This window comes from Mobula birostris, chromosome 5, assembly GCF_030028105.1.
Source record: "Mobula birostris isolate sMobBir1 chromosome 5, sMobBir1.hap1, whole genome shotgun sequence".
NCBI classification, from domain to species: domain Eukaryota; kingdom Metazoa; phylum Chordata; class Chondrichthyes; order Myliobatiformes; family Myliobatidae; genus Mobula; species Mobula birostris.
Window position 1 is genome coordinate 194,639,576 of NC_092374.1, and position 13,560 is coordinate 194,653,135.

Consider the following 13,560-nt stretch of genomic DNA (forward strand, 5'->3'; position numbering starts at 1 on the left):
GAGGGAAGGGTTAGATTGATCTTAGGGTAGGTTAAAGTGTCGACACAACATCATGGGCCCAAGGGCCTGTATTGTTCTGTAACGTTCTTATCTCGAGACAAGCAACTGGCTGCAGATCTCAGAAAGAGAACACATGACAGAGGGGATGTGCAGGGAGGGAATTCAAGGCTTGGGCAGCTGAAGGCACAGCAGAGTAATTACACTGACCACCATGGATGTGAAATGGAGGGGTGTTGAGCGTTGAGGTCTCAGGGTGGGGGAGGTGGGGGTTAATATGGGGCCGGAGGAAGGACACGGACCTCTGGTGTTCAACTCTGTAAAGTTTGCTTCACTGTTACTAATCTTGCTAGTGAGTCAGAAATCTTTCAGCAACCACAGATCTCTTCGTCTGGCCCATCTGGGAGAAGCAGGCCTGGCTTCCTGTTCCCTGCATTGCTCAAAGTCTTGGCATTTTTTTCAAAAGATAAAGATAATTGGACAGCAGGCAGAGGGAGAGGGGAGTTTAAAGCCTTTCCTGGCACAACCCGAGCCAGGATCCACAGAAGGGTGAGAACTCTTTGTGTCCTGGGAGCAGGGCACAGCCTGTTATGAAGATAACATCACCCAAGTCTAGTATAAGATTCTCCACTCTTGTACACTGAAAAAGTGGAACTTGTGTAAAACAAAACTATTGAATTGCTTCCAATAACCTTCAACCCAATAGCTTGAATATCAATTTCTCTAACTTGCAGTAACCTCTTCCCTTCTAGTTCCACCCTCTCTTGTATTTTCCTTTTTGCATATTGTGGGGCAAACAGACTGTTTCTGTGCTGCACTCCTCTATGTTCCATGTAGTTTCTTGTGCCTTGACTTTTTTTTACTTTGGACAGCGTAGAAAGGGGACAGACAAATTGTTGGAGGTGGTGTGGTAGCTTCCGTAACACCATTACAGTGCCAGCGACCCCGGTTCAATTCCCACTGCTGTCGGTAACGAGTTTGTACCTTCTCCCTGCGACCACGTGGGTTTCCTCTCACAGTCCAAAGTTAAAACTAAATTTATTATCAGAGTACGTATATGTCACCATATACTATCTCGAGATTCATTTTCTTGCAGGCATTTACAGAAAAATAAAGGAATTTTATTTTTGTTTCAGTAGAATTTATGAAGAACAATAAATAACAAAGACAAACAACCATTGTGCAAAAGAAGACAAATGCAAATTTTTTTTTTAAATGTAGATATATAATTAAGTTGCAGGGTCCTTGAAAGTGAGCCTATAGGTTGTTGGATTCAGTCCAGCATCGAGGGGAGTGAAGTTATCCACACCAGTTCAGGAACCTGCTGGTCGTAGGCAATGTTCCCTCGAAGGTGTTCACATGTGCATGTGCACAATTCTTTTGCTAACAGCATACAAAGGAATTTAAACTGCGCACAATAGGTTGTCATCCCTTACCTTGTTGGCATGTTAAGTATATTTCACGATTGTACACAATCGCATTTCCTTTCATGGTTTCTGATGGGGACGGCATTGACAGCGTGGAGTTGGCAAAGATTTGCAAATTTTAAAACTAGCTTTCTGAAGCTGTTTTTATTGAAGAAATTACTTGGTGCGCACATGTTGTTGTCACTGGGCAAAAAATCTGCACAGCAGAAGATATTTGGGACAGCGGTCATTACAAATTAAAGGGAACGTTGGTTGTGTACGTTGGTAATGACTGTTCCTGAACCCGGTGTGTTCAAGGACATGCAGGTTAGGTTATGGCTGTGCTATGTTGGTGCTGGAAATAAGGCAACGCTTTCAGGCTGCCCCCAGCACACCAGTTGGTTGTTGATGCAGACAATGCATTTTACTGCATGTTTTCACGTACGTGTGACAATTAAAGCGAAACTTTAATCAGGGTATGTCAAACTGAAGAAATATAATTGAAAGGTAAAGTACTCTACACAATCTGAATGGGATACAGATGGGTTAAGTGAGGAAGGATGCGCAGGCTTTGGAGAGGGTACATAAGTTTACCAGGATGCTGCTGGGACTAGATAGGAGAAATTTGTATTTCTACTTCCCCACTTTCTATTCTTGCTTCTGACCCCGTACTTTCGAGTCCTGATGAAGGGTCAGACTGGAGGCCTTGAAGTGACCTGTCCTGGGGCGGGGCTTCTGTTGCTGCTGTTGTTTTGTTACTTGCGTCGTTCGGCTGAAAACGGTGGACACACTATGTGGGAACCGGAACTTGCAGGCTGCCCCCAGCACAACCTGCGGTGGGGTTGGTTGTTGTCGCAAACAATGCGTTTCTCTATACGTTTCAATGTACAATTGATAAATAAATCTGAATCTGTAAAGGGGTGACCAGAATTGGACACAATTCTCCAAGTCAAAGTCAAAATCCAGTGTACTTTCATCTGCACAAATACATGTGCGCAGGTGCAATGACAAACTTATTTGCAGCAGCATTTCAAGCAGGGAAGCATGTTCACAAGTGTGGCCTAAAGGAAGTTTTACATAGCTGCAGCATGACTTGTCAAACTTTATGCTCAAAGCCAGTCCCTCCCAGATGAAAAGTTCAAAAGTTCAAAGTGCATTTTATTATCAAAGTATGTCATCTTTGTACAGAGATTTGTCTCCTTAAAGGCAGCCACGAAACAAAGAACCCCAGCAGAACCATTAAAAACAAAAGAAGGCCATCAAGCACCCAATGTGTGCAGAGGGAGGGAAGAAACCAAACCGTGCTACCAATAAAGCAAGCAAACAGCATTCAGAACTGAAGTTCACAACGCCAGGCATCACTGCTGCCGATCCAGAAGTCCTTTCGTTGCAAGCCACAGCCTCAGTTCAGCAAACCTGGCAGAGCAGTGAGCCCAACCCCAACACCCCGACCATTTCAATCTGGCCTGGTCCAAACCTCGGCTCGTTCCTCACCCACGGGCTCGGGCCCCATTGCCTCGATCCAGCCCAGACCCAACCTTTCCAGCTCTTAACTCAACCAGACCCTCGATCTATCCACGCCTCCGCCGCATTGAATCCAGATCTGCTCCAGCAACTCCAGCCACACCGCAAGGATACCAGATGGCACAGAACTCAGCTCCATGGGCCACTGTTTGCAGTGATCCATCACCAGAAAATGTGAATATTTAGCTGCTTTTTTTTGCTTCCCTGGTCACCAGCAAATTGTTGTTCAGAGCAGTAGATAGCACCATCCTAGTGAATAACTAACGAGGGGTCCCAGGTCACTGGGAGAATGTGCACTGGGGATCACGATGGAAGCTGGGTGCCTGGAAAGCGGGTGCCCCCTGTAGTCTCTACTGGAACATGCTCGGGGGGGGGGGGTGGAGGGAGTGAACCAGATTTAACGCGGAGGGCGACAGACTACAGACCAGCGTGAATACACATTCTTGTGGCAAAACACAGAACGATAAAACACAGTACGGGCCCTTCGGCCCGCAATGTAGCGCCGATCTCTATAAACCTACCCATTAGCCCAACCCTTCCCTCCCACACGGCCCATTGCGCTGGTATGGAGAACGAGTCCCAGGGACAACTGGGAATGGGATTAACCAGCCACGGAATGAGCTGTAATTGCTCGCAAATTTTACAGAAAGTTTTTTTTTGGTGAGAAACTTGGATGCACTCAGATGGACGAGAGCGGTTCCTGTGGAGAAAGGCAGGCGGGGGTGAGGGGGTCCCCTTTTCTCTCCCTTCACAGCCCTCCTCTCGCCGCTCTCCGGCCGCCTGCTGCAGATTCCAGCCGCTGGAAAGGATCCAGCTTTGTGTTGCGCGTTAACACCTCCCTTTCTCTTCCAGAAACGTCAGGAGGAATGTGCTCAGAGGAGGGTTAAAGGAAGGAGAGTCTCAGCTGTTTCCTCTCTCTCTCTCTGTCCCCCACCCCCACACCCTGTCAGCCCGCTTGGAAGTTTGGCAGCCCATGGATTAGTTTGTGTGTGTGTGCGCGTCCAGCCATGGGGAACAGACTGACGCCGATATCAGCGCCAGGCCACCTCCCTCCGCCTCTCGTTCGGAGCGGCAAGGCTGCCCGGTGGTTAGCGGGACTGTTCCCCAGGCTCCTGACCGGCCTATGGAGCTGGCTGAAGCGGCCGCTGAATCTGGTCGGGAGCCGGGAGCCGGCGGCAGTGGTGGCGGAGGCGGCGCCGGCAGCGGCGGCGGGGAGGACGGGAGAGCAGGGACCGTGCCAGTCCCGGGCCAGCCTCGACCGCGACCACCTGGAGATTTCTTTCAACCTGATCCGGCACCTCTTCGACCTGTGCGTGGTGGCTTTCCTGTGCCTGGCCTCGCCTGTCTTTCGGGTGGCCCTGGACGTGCTGGGACTGCGGCGCTTGGCCGGCCTCTGGCTGCACGGGATGGGCCTCTTTCTGGTCACCTCCTACGGGATGTCGCTGGTGCTGTGGCTGCTCCAGACCTACCTGGCGCCGCTCGCCCTCGCCTACGGGGCGCTGCAGCTGCTCGTGCTCGGCGTCAGCCTGCGCCCGGAGCAGCCGCACGACGAAGAGCCGGCGGAGGACGGCGCGGACTCGGTACCGGAGCGGTCAGCATCGGAACAGGCAGGACTCTGAGGAAGAAGTCCTTGTGGGTGTTGCATCTGGCGGGACGCTAAACTTATTTTTCGTCGTTAAAACGAGTGACTTCTTCAAAGCGGCGCCGGCCGGACCTCGGGCACTCGGGGGGCCGGCAGGAAATCCTCCTCCTGAGGGTCCCGGGTCACCTTGGTAGTGCAGGAGGAGAGGGGTGGGAGACGTAAGGAGGGTGGGGTGGAAGGTGAGGGGAGAGAAGGAGATGGATTGAGAAAGGGTGGGAGTGGAAGAGGAGGGGTGGGAGGTGGAGGGAGGGCGTGAGAAGGTGAGATTGAGTATGTGTGGGAGATGGAGGGAGGGGAATTTGAGTGGAGGGTGAAAGGCGGAGGAAGGAGAAGATGGGATTGAATGAAGGGATGGGAGGAGGAAGAGAGGAAGTTGGGGTTGGTGGGAAATGGGACTGCAGGAGGAAGGCAAGTCCTGAACGGCTGGGTCAACCCTGAGTACACCCCTGTGGAACCTCACCCGTCTCTCAACACACTCAAAGGCCAATCACTCCATCTACCACTAGCCTGTTCTCCTGTGTCCAGATTTGCCCCATGTAGAGAGACGTGGAGGGGTTTGGGCGGTTTGGGGGGGGTGAGTTATCATAGGCGAGTCTGGGCTTGGGCTGAAGTACTATTCGAGTGTATGGAAAGCGCCCTCTGTGGCTGTTTTTTGTGTGTGTAGTTTCACCAACATTCTCCATGGGACCAGCAATTTGTCTCTGAATGGGGCCATGGTTCTGCCGAGGGATTACCTGCTGTGGTCGGGCCTGGTGGCTCTCAACAGGCCTAGGACTTGACTGTTTGGCGGCTGAAGGTTTGCCACTTTGCTGGAGATTCAGGGAGATGACGGCCTGCCAGCAGTGAACTGTCTGCAACTGGCACAGCTGGTTCTTGTCTTGGGGAGGAGATCCTGTTGCCAGGCTGGAGAGGGGGCCTCTGCCCAAGACTCTGCACCTCAGTGTCAAGAAGCAAATCAACTGTGCTGCTCCTTTCTGGAACATTCCTCATTTCCAACAAGTATTTTATATATAAAAATTAATAAAACCCCGAGAATGCTGTACGTTGCTTGAGGATGTAGATGAACAGATGAATATGTGGATGTTCTGCAGATCTCTTTCAGCTGACTGTGGTACGGGGTTAATGCTGTAACACCTTCTCCTCCACTGGTGAAGGATCCATTCTTCCTGGGTGATGGCACAGGGTGTAAACCTGCCCACTCTTTACCTGCTGGGTCCCGGGTAGCCAATGCAGGGGAAAGCACCCACCCCCCACTTTAACTCGGGAGTCCCTGCTGGGGCTCTCAGAGGACAAGCAGTGAACCACACGACATCCGGTCTGTCTCTCATGGTCCATTCACCAGTGTGCCCTCATTTGATGCTGCGAACCGCCTGCTGGTAACTTCCTGGGACCTGAATGCAAATATTTGTATTGTACTAAGACTTGGTGTGAATGACAGGTTTGGTGTGCTGATGCATAGAATAACTCTCCCTCAGGAGAGAGTTAAAGGCTGGAGTCTAATCAAGGGGGCTCAGGGGGGTTATATATAATGTACCTCTAGGACTGAGTTACAGGCTGCATCAAAACAAGGGGTTTCTAAAAAGAATAATGGATCCCTGGGAGTGTGTTACAGGCTGGAATGTAATCCAGAGGTTCAGAGTGTTTATATATAGAATAATGTTTCTCCTCTCACACACGAGGAATTCTGCAGATGCCGGAAATTCAAGCAACACACATCAAAGTTGCTGGTGAACGCAGCAGGCCAGGCAGCATCTCTAGGAAGAGGTACGGTCGACGTTTCGGGCTGAGACCCTTCGTCAGGACTAACTGAAGGAAGAGTGAGTAAGAGATTTGAAAGTGGGAGGGGGAGATCCAGATCTAAAATGATAAGAGAAGACGGGGGTCGGGGGGGGGGGGGTAATGGAGCCAAGAGCTGGACGGGTGATTGGCAAAAGGGATATGAGAGGATCATGGGACAGGAGGCCTAGGGAGAAAGACAAGGGCGGGGGGGGGCGGAACCCAGAGGATGGGCAAGGGGTATAGTCAGAGGGACAGAGAGAGAAAAAGGAGAGTGACAGAAAGAATGTGTGTATATAAATAAATAACAGATGGAGTACGAGGGGAAGGTGGGGTATTAGCGGAAGTTAGAGAAGTCAATGTTCATGCCATCAGGTTGGAGGCTACCCAGACGGAATATAAGGTGTTGTTCCTCCAACCTGAGTGTGGCTTCATCTTTACAGTAGAGGAGGCCGTGGATGAACATATCAGAATGGGAATGGGACATGGAATTCTAGGCCATGATCCTCTCATATCCCTTTTGCCAATCATCTGTCCAGCTCTTGGCTCCATCCCTCCCCCTCCTGTCTCCTCCTATCATTTTGGATCTCCCCCTCCCCCTCCCACTTTCAAACCTCTTACTCACTCTTCCTTCAGTTAGTCCTGACGAAGGGTCTCGGCCTGAAACGTCGACTGTACCTCTTCCTAGAGATGCTGCCTGGCCTGCTGTGTTCACCAGCAACTTTGATGTGTGTTGCAATGTTTCTCTTATAGTGTGTCACAGACTGGAATCTATGTAAGCAGTATTTCTAGAATAATGGAGCCCCAGGAGAGAGTTGGAAACTGGAATCAGATTGAAGGGTTTATTCAGGATTCAAGATTGTTTAATGTTATTTCCAGTACACAGGTGTAAAGGAGAATAAAATAATTGTTACTCTGGGTCTGATGTGGCACAAAAGAACACAATAAGATAATGAACACAGTAGTAATTAAAAAAAAATCAAAATAAATATAAATACATAAGCTATAAACATAGATTGATTGTATGTCCATAAAGTTCTGATTAAGTGTTGTGCATAAGGTGGCTGACAGGAAATGATAAAGTTGTGGTGGTTAGGGGTGTGGAGGGGAGGGTTAGTGATTGGGGGTGTTGATCAGCCTTACTGCTTGAGGAAAGTAACTGTTTTTGAGTCTGGTGGTCCTGGTGTGGCTGCTATGTAGCCTCTTCCCTGATGGGAGTGGGACAAACAGTCCATGAGCAGGATGGATGGGATCCTTCATGATATTACTGGCCCATGTACAGCCCCTTTCTGTATCTACCTCCTTAACGGCGGGTAATCTGGTGCCAATGATGCATTGGGCAGTTTTGACTACCCATTATATAGAATATTGGACACCCTGGAGTAAATTACAGGCTAGGATCAAATCAAAGAGTTCAAGGGGTTTATGTATAATGGATCCCTGGGTGTGGATTACAGGCTGGAATCAAGTCACAGGGTTCAGGGGGTTTATATAGAAAATGATGGACACCTGGGAGGGAGTTAGCCAGGGAAGGGGAAAGAGAAAGTGGCAAGCATCACCGACTGCCTAACTACGTGTAGAATAATTAGTATCTGGGAGTGATCCAGCTTGGAATGTAATTGTGGGGTTCAGGGGTTTATATGTAGAACAATGGATAGCCAGAAATGTATTACGGTCTGGAATCTAATCATGGGCTTCATGGAGTTTTTTATATATATATATATATATACACACACACACAATAATGGATGCCCAGAGTGGATTACAGGATTACAGGCTGGGATCTAATCTAGAGGTGCAGAGGTTTATATGTAGAATAATGGATGCCTGGGAATGTGTTACCAGCCAGGATTGAATCCAGGGGTACAGTGAGTTTGCATATGGAATAATAGATCCCCCAGAGTGAGTTATAGACTGGGATTGGATAGAAATAACTTTTCTAAATCTTTGCTTGTGCTGTGTCAGGGTTCCATGTCCAACATTTTCCCTTGGTAGGAATCAGACTCCTCTGGATAAATGTGACAATGCGGAATTAGAATGGTTCCAGTAGGGGAGAGGCCATTCAGTCCATTGTTGTCTGTGCTAGCTCTCTTCCAGAGCAGGTCTCTCACACTAGCCACTAGCACCTTCTCTGAAACCAGACCCATTTTCCCACACTGTATAGATATCCACTTCCCTCTGGATAACCATTCCATAAATTCCCTCCAACATGTTTGCAGATTTCGACCACACTCTCCCTGCATTTTAATAAAAGCCTTTCCTTTGTGTCTTTTATACATTTGACCTGTGTGCAGCGTTTGACTGGTTGAGGTTTATTCATTACCCAAGGGTGCTGCCCTGTTGTGAGAACATGTGATAACACAGGGCAGAGAAAATATACAGAATTCTTTTAGCCTTTTATCTCTGGGCCTCATTTGCGTGTGTGTTTTTTTTTCTTTTCAAATAAATTTAGAACACCAACAAATCCCACATACTAAAGTGTCCTTACAGACTTCAGTCTCCAAATGTAACCTGTTGTCTTGCTTTCTGTGGCTGAGAGGGACAGGTCACCTACCCTGCACTAGAACAGTACAGCGCAGGCATGTCTGTGCCAAGCACGATGCCAGTTTAAGCCCTGCATCTCAAAATGGTGAAGGAGCTCAGCAGTGTCTGCAGAGGGGAATAAACAGTGGATCCAGCACCAGGAATGGTGAAGGGGCCCTGGCCCAAAACATCCGTATTGACTTCCTCCAGCATCTTATGTGCATTGCTGAGAATTCTCAGAACCTCGTGTGTCTAGGCTGCACAGCTGCCGGCACACGGTCTATATCTCTCCATCCCTGCCTGGGTGGATGAAGATAGATGTATATGGACTTGGTGTACGTGTAAGGTGTTGGGCAAGGAACATTTAAAAGACCTTTAGGAGCCACACAGATGAAAGACAAATGAAGGGCTATGTGGGAGGGAAGGGTTAGGCTAATCCCAGGGTAAGTTAAAGGGCTGAAGGGCCTGTACTGTGCTCCACTGTTCTAGAAATATCTCCTAAAGGCACTTGCCACCACCCCTGGCAGCCCCGTCCAAGCACTCACATAAACCTTGCTGTGCCCATCTACTTTAAACTCCCACACTTTAAACCTACACCCTCTGATATTTGACCTTTCACCCTGGTAAAAAGACTCTATGGTCAACCCTGTTTATGTCTGTCATAATTTTATAAACGCCCATCAACCTCTGACACTCTGGAGAGGACGACCCCAGCTCGTCTAGTCTGACCTTGTAGCTCCTGCCCTCTAACACAGGAACCTCTTCTGCAGCCTGCCCGAAGCCTCCACATCCTTCCCGTAACGGGGTGAGCAGAGCGACGTGGAGGGAGAGTTACTGGTACTATCCCAGTCCTGAGAGTGGGTGAATGGACTGTGCAGACAGGTGAGGCATCACTCTGGAATTTACCTAGTGGGAGGGTTACTCCCTGTGACCAGGCGGATTTTCTCTGGGTGCCCTGCTTTTCTCCCACATTCCAAAGACCTACAGTTAGGGTGAGTGAGTTGTGGGCATGCTCTGTTGCCAGCAGAAACGTAAAAGATTGCCCCAGACAATCTTTGGACTGTATTTCACTGTATGTTTCCATGTACATGTGACTAATAAAGCTTATTTAGTCTTCTCTGTCTAAACCCTGCTTTCCCTGCCCTGCGAGTGTGTGATGGCACGGTATAAAGGGAGAGACACTCTGTGTCTGTTCCCTCTTCTCCCTGCTCTGGGAGAGTGTAATGGGACAATGTAAAGAGATAGTCACTCTGTGTCTGATCCCCGCTTTCCCTGCCCTGGGAGAGTGTGATGGGGCAGTGTAAGGGAGAGTCATTCTGTGTCTGACCCCTCTTCTCCCTGCCCTGGGAGAGTGTAATGGGACAATGTAAAGAGATAGTCACTCTATGTCTGATCCCTGCTTTCCCTGCCCTGGGAGAATGTAATAGGACCATGTAAAGGGGGAGTCAATTTTTGTCTAACCCAGGTTGCCTCTGCCCTGGGAGTATGCGATGGGACAGCATAAAGGGAGAGTCTCTCTGTGCCTGATCTCTGTTCTCCCTGCCCTGGGAGTGTGTGATGGGACAGTATAGAGAGAAAGTTACTAGGTTTCTAACCTTTATTGCCCATTCTTCCAATTTGTCTACATCCTGCTGAAATTGTGTTGCTTCCTCACTCCACCTATCTTCGTATCATCCACAAACGTTGCCACAATTCCACAAAGTCACTGACAAACAATGAAAAGTAGTGGTCCCAATACTGACCCCTGAGGAACACCACCAGTCACTGGCAGCCAACCAGAAAAGGCCCCTTTTATTCCACTCACTGACTCCTGCCTGTCAGCCATTCCTCTAGCTATGCCAGAATCTTTCCTGTAACACCACAGGATTTTATCATGTTAAGCAGCCTCCTGTGTGGCACCTTATCAACGCCTTCTGAAAGCTGTGCAGGGAGGATGTACCAACTCCAGGCACCTGGACGAAGACACACAGTGCAGAAGGTCAGGAATCAAACCCGGGCCTCTGGGCAGGGAGACGCCACCCACTGTGACACCGCTGGAAGTGTTGGGAACGACGGGACTTGGAGGGAATCACAGTGGAGGAATGTCGGTCCATCTTCTGAGCTGGAACGGTGTGCGGGTTGGTTGGGGGTGGTCCGCGGTGGGGGTAAGCCAGTGGGTGGTGGCAGGTGAAGTGACAGACTTGACACTGCAGATACTGGAATCTGGAGCAGTACAGAAGTGGAACTCAGCTTGTCAGGCAGCATCTGTGGGGGGAAGATACAGACATCATTACATAGAATAGTACAGCACAGTACAGGCCCTTCGGCCCACAATGCAGGTAGATGGGACTGCGCAAACCAAGCAAGGCCCTGCAACAGGACGTGGGAACTGCTGAGAGAATCATCATGGTCTCTCCCTCCAACCCATCACCTCTCAAGCATTCACCAGAAGTGATGCATTCACTGAGCCTGCTCAGAATGTTGTCAAAGGCTCCTCCCATCCACCCCCTCAATCTCTTTGACCTTCTACCGTCAGGCAGAAGGCACCACAAGGACTGCCAAGCTGGGTAACAGCTTCTTCCCGGGGCTGAGAGACCTCTGAGCACCCAGTACACATTCTGTATGACAGCAACCTGTAACGTTATACTGCTGTGCATGTAAACCTATGTCACATATGCAGTTTACGTCAACGTGTACATCTACAGATTATACTTTATTACTGTTAATGCTATTGTGTTGATATTGTTTGATGTGCTGTATGTGGTATACGTACTGTGCTTTGCACCTTGGTCCCCGAGGAATATTGTTTTGTTTCGCTGTATACGTGTGAACAGTAAACTTGAACTTGGGCTGAAGGGCCTGTAGTGCTCTATGACTCTGCAGCTGGATAAACAGGTTTGGGTGGGCCGCTCACCGGGGAGATCGCTCAGGATTGTCTTGCCCTGTGTGAGTCAGTCAACAACGGACCAGCGAGCTGGAGGCTTCCCGGGGGCTGAGCTCAGCTCTTGAGTTTTGTTTTCCTCTTTCGAGTCAAGCAGCTTGGATCACTGCCGGTTGCTGCCTGGGATAAGAGACTGGGATTAATCGTCAAGGACCCTAACCATCCAGGTCATGCCTTCTTCTCACCACTCCCATCAGGCAGGATGTACAGGGGCCTTAGGTCCCACACCGCCAAGCTTTGGAACAATTATTACTCCTCAACTCGCATGGAAACCTCACTCACCACAGATCTGAACTGATTCCACAAACTACACACTCACTTTCAACTCGTGTTCTATGCATTACTTATCTGCATGGTTTGACTTCCTCTGCGTAGGTTATTTGTCAGTATTTGTTTAGATATGTTTGTAAATTCTATTTATTGCCTTTTTTTTCCCCATCTAAAGGCCTGCAAGAAAATTAATCTCAAGCTAGTTTATGATAATATATACAGACAGACTCTGATAACAAATGTAGTTAGAACTTTGAAGGTGCCTCTTCTCAAAGCAGAACCAATCCAAGCTGCCGTCAGCAGGTCTCACAGCCTGGAGCAAGTCTCGTCCTGTCCCCAGCTCAGTGCTGAGCGTGTGCAGAATCACAGGACTCAAAGGGGAATTTTTTTGTAGTCACTGGAGAGAGCTGTGGACGCAGACCAGCACTTCACGGAATACAGCCTCCCCTCCTCGGACTCTCTTTGTACTTCTCACTGCCTCGGTATTGCACAAAGACCTCAGCCACCCAGGTCATTCTCCCTCTTCCCTGTCCCATCTGACGGACAACACAAAAACCTAAAAGCACGGACCACCAGGGTCAAGGACAGCTTCTGTTACAAGTCTATTGAATGGTCCCCTAGCATAGACTCTTGACCTAACAATCTACACTTTCATGGTGCTTGCATCTTACTGCCCAACTGCACTGCACCTTCTCAATGGCTGTTACACTTTACTCTGTTATCGCTATACCTTGTTCTATCTCAATGCATTGTGCAATGAATCGATCTGTATGAACGATATGCAAAAGAAGGTTTTCACTCTATCTCACTACATGTGACAATAACACACCAATTTCAATATGTACCAAGGATCAGGAAGACACAGCCCTGCATGCCAATTCAGACAGATCATTCCAAAGCACAACAGAAAAGCAACAGCAGAATGCAGAATGAAGAGCTACAGTTACAGAGCGAGGGCAGCACAGTGCTTTATAGTACCAGCGACCCAGGTTCAATTCCGGGGCTGCCTGTAAGGAGTTTGTACACCCTCCCTATGAATGCACGGGTTTCCTGCGGGTGCTCTGATTCTCTCCCAAGGACATTGTAAATTGTCCCGTGATTAGACGAGGGTTTAAAATTGGGGATTTCAGGGCAGTGTGGCTCGAAGGGCCGGGGGAGCCTTGCTCCGCACTGTGTCTCAGTAGAGAAATCCCACCATTGAGTAGTTCTCTTGGACAATAAGATGGACTCTCATCCTTGTACTTCATCACTTACCTGCACTGCACTCTGTCTGGAGCTGTTAGACTTCATTCTGCTTCAATTCTATTTTACCTAGCTCACTGTGTCTGATGGAAGACAAGACTTTCACTGTACCTCAGTATGCAGACAATATTAAACTGGTGCTAATAAGGGGTTCGATATTGAGGTAGTGATTAGGGTTGTGCAAGGAGGTTCAAGAACTGAATGGTTGAAGGGAAGTAGCTGTTCCTGAAACTGGTGATGTGGGACTTCAGGCTCTGTAA

General features: G+C 48.9%; 1 protein-coding gene across 1 annotated transcript; it reads left to right on the forward strand.

Moving 5' to 3' along the window:
* The first annotated feature begins 3,801 nt into the window (after positions 1-3,801).
* Positions 3,802-4,729, forward strand: c5h6orf47 (chromosome 5 C6orf47 homolog). The gene has a single exon (XM_072257377.1). The coding sequence runs from the start codon at positions 3,935-3,937 to the stop codon at positions 4,544-4,546; it is 612 nt and encodes a 203-aa protein (XP_072113478.1). The 5' UTR covers positions 3,802-3,934; the 3' UTR covers positions 4,547-4,729.
* Positions 4,730-13,560: the final 8,831 nt, after the last annotated feature.

Coding starts and splice junctions, on each gene's coding strand:
- c5h6orf47 (XM_072257377.1), top strand. CDS start 3,935: ATGGGGAACAGACTGACGCCGATATCAGCGCCAGGCCACCTCCCTCCG.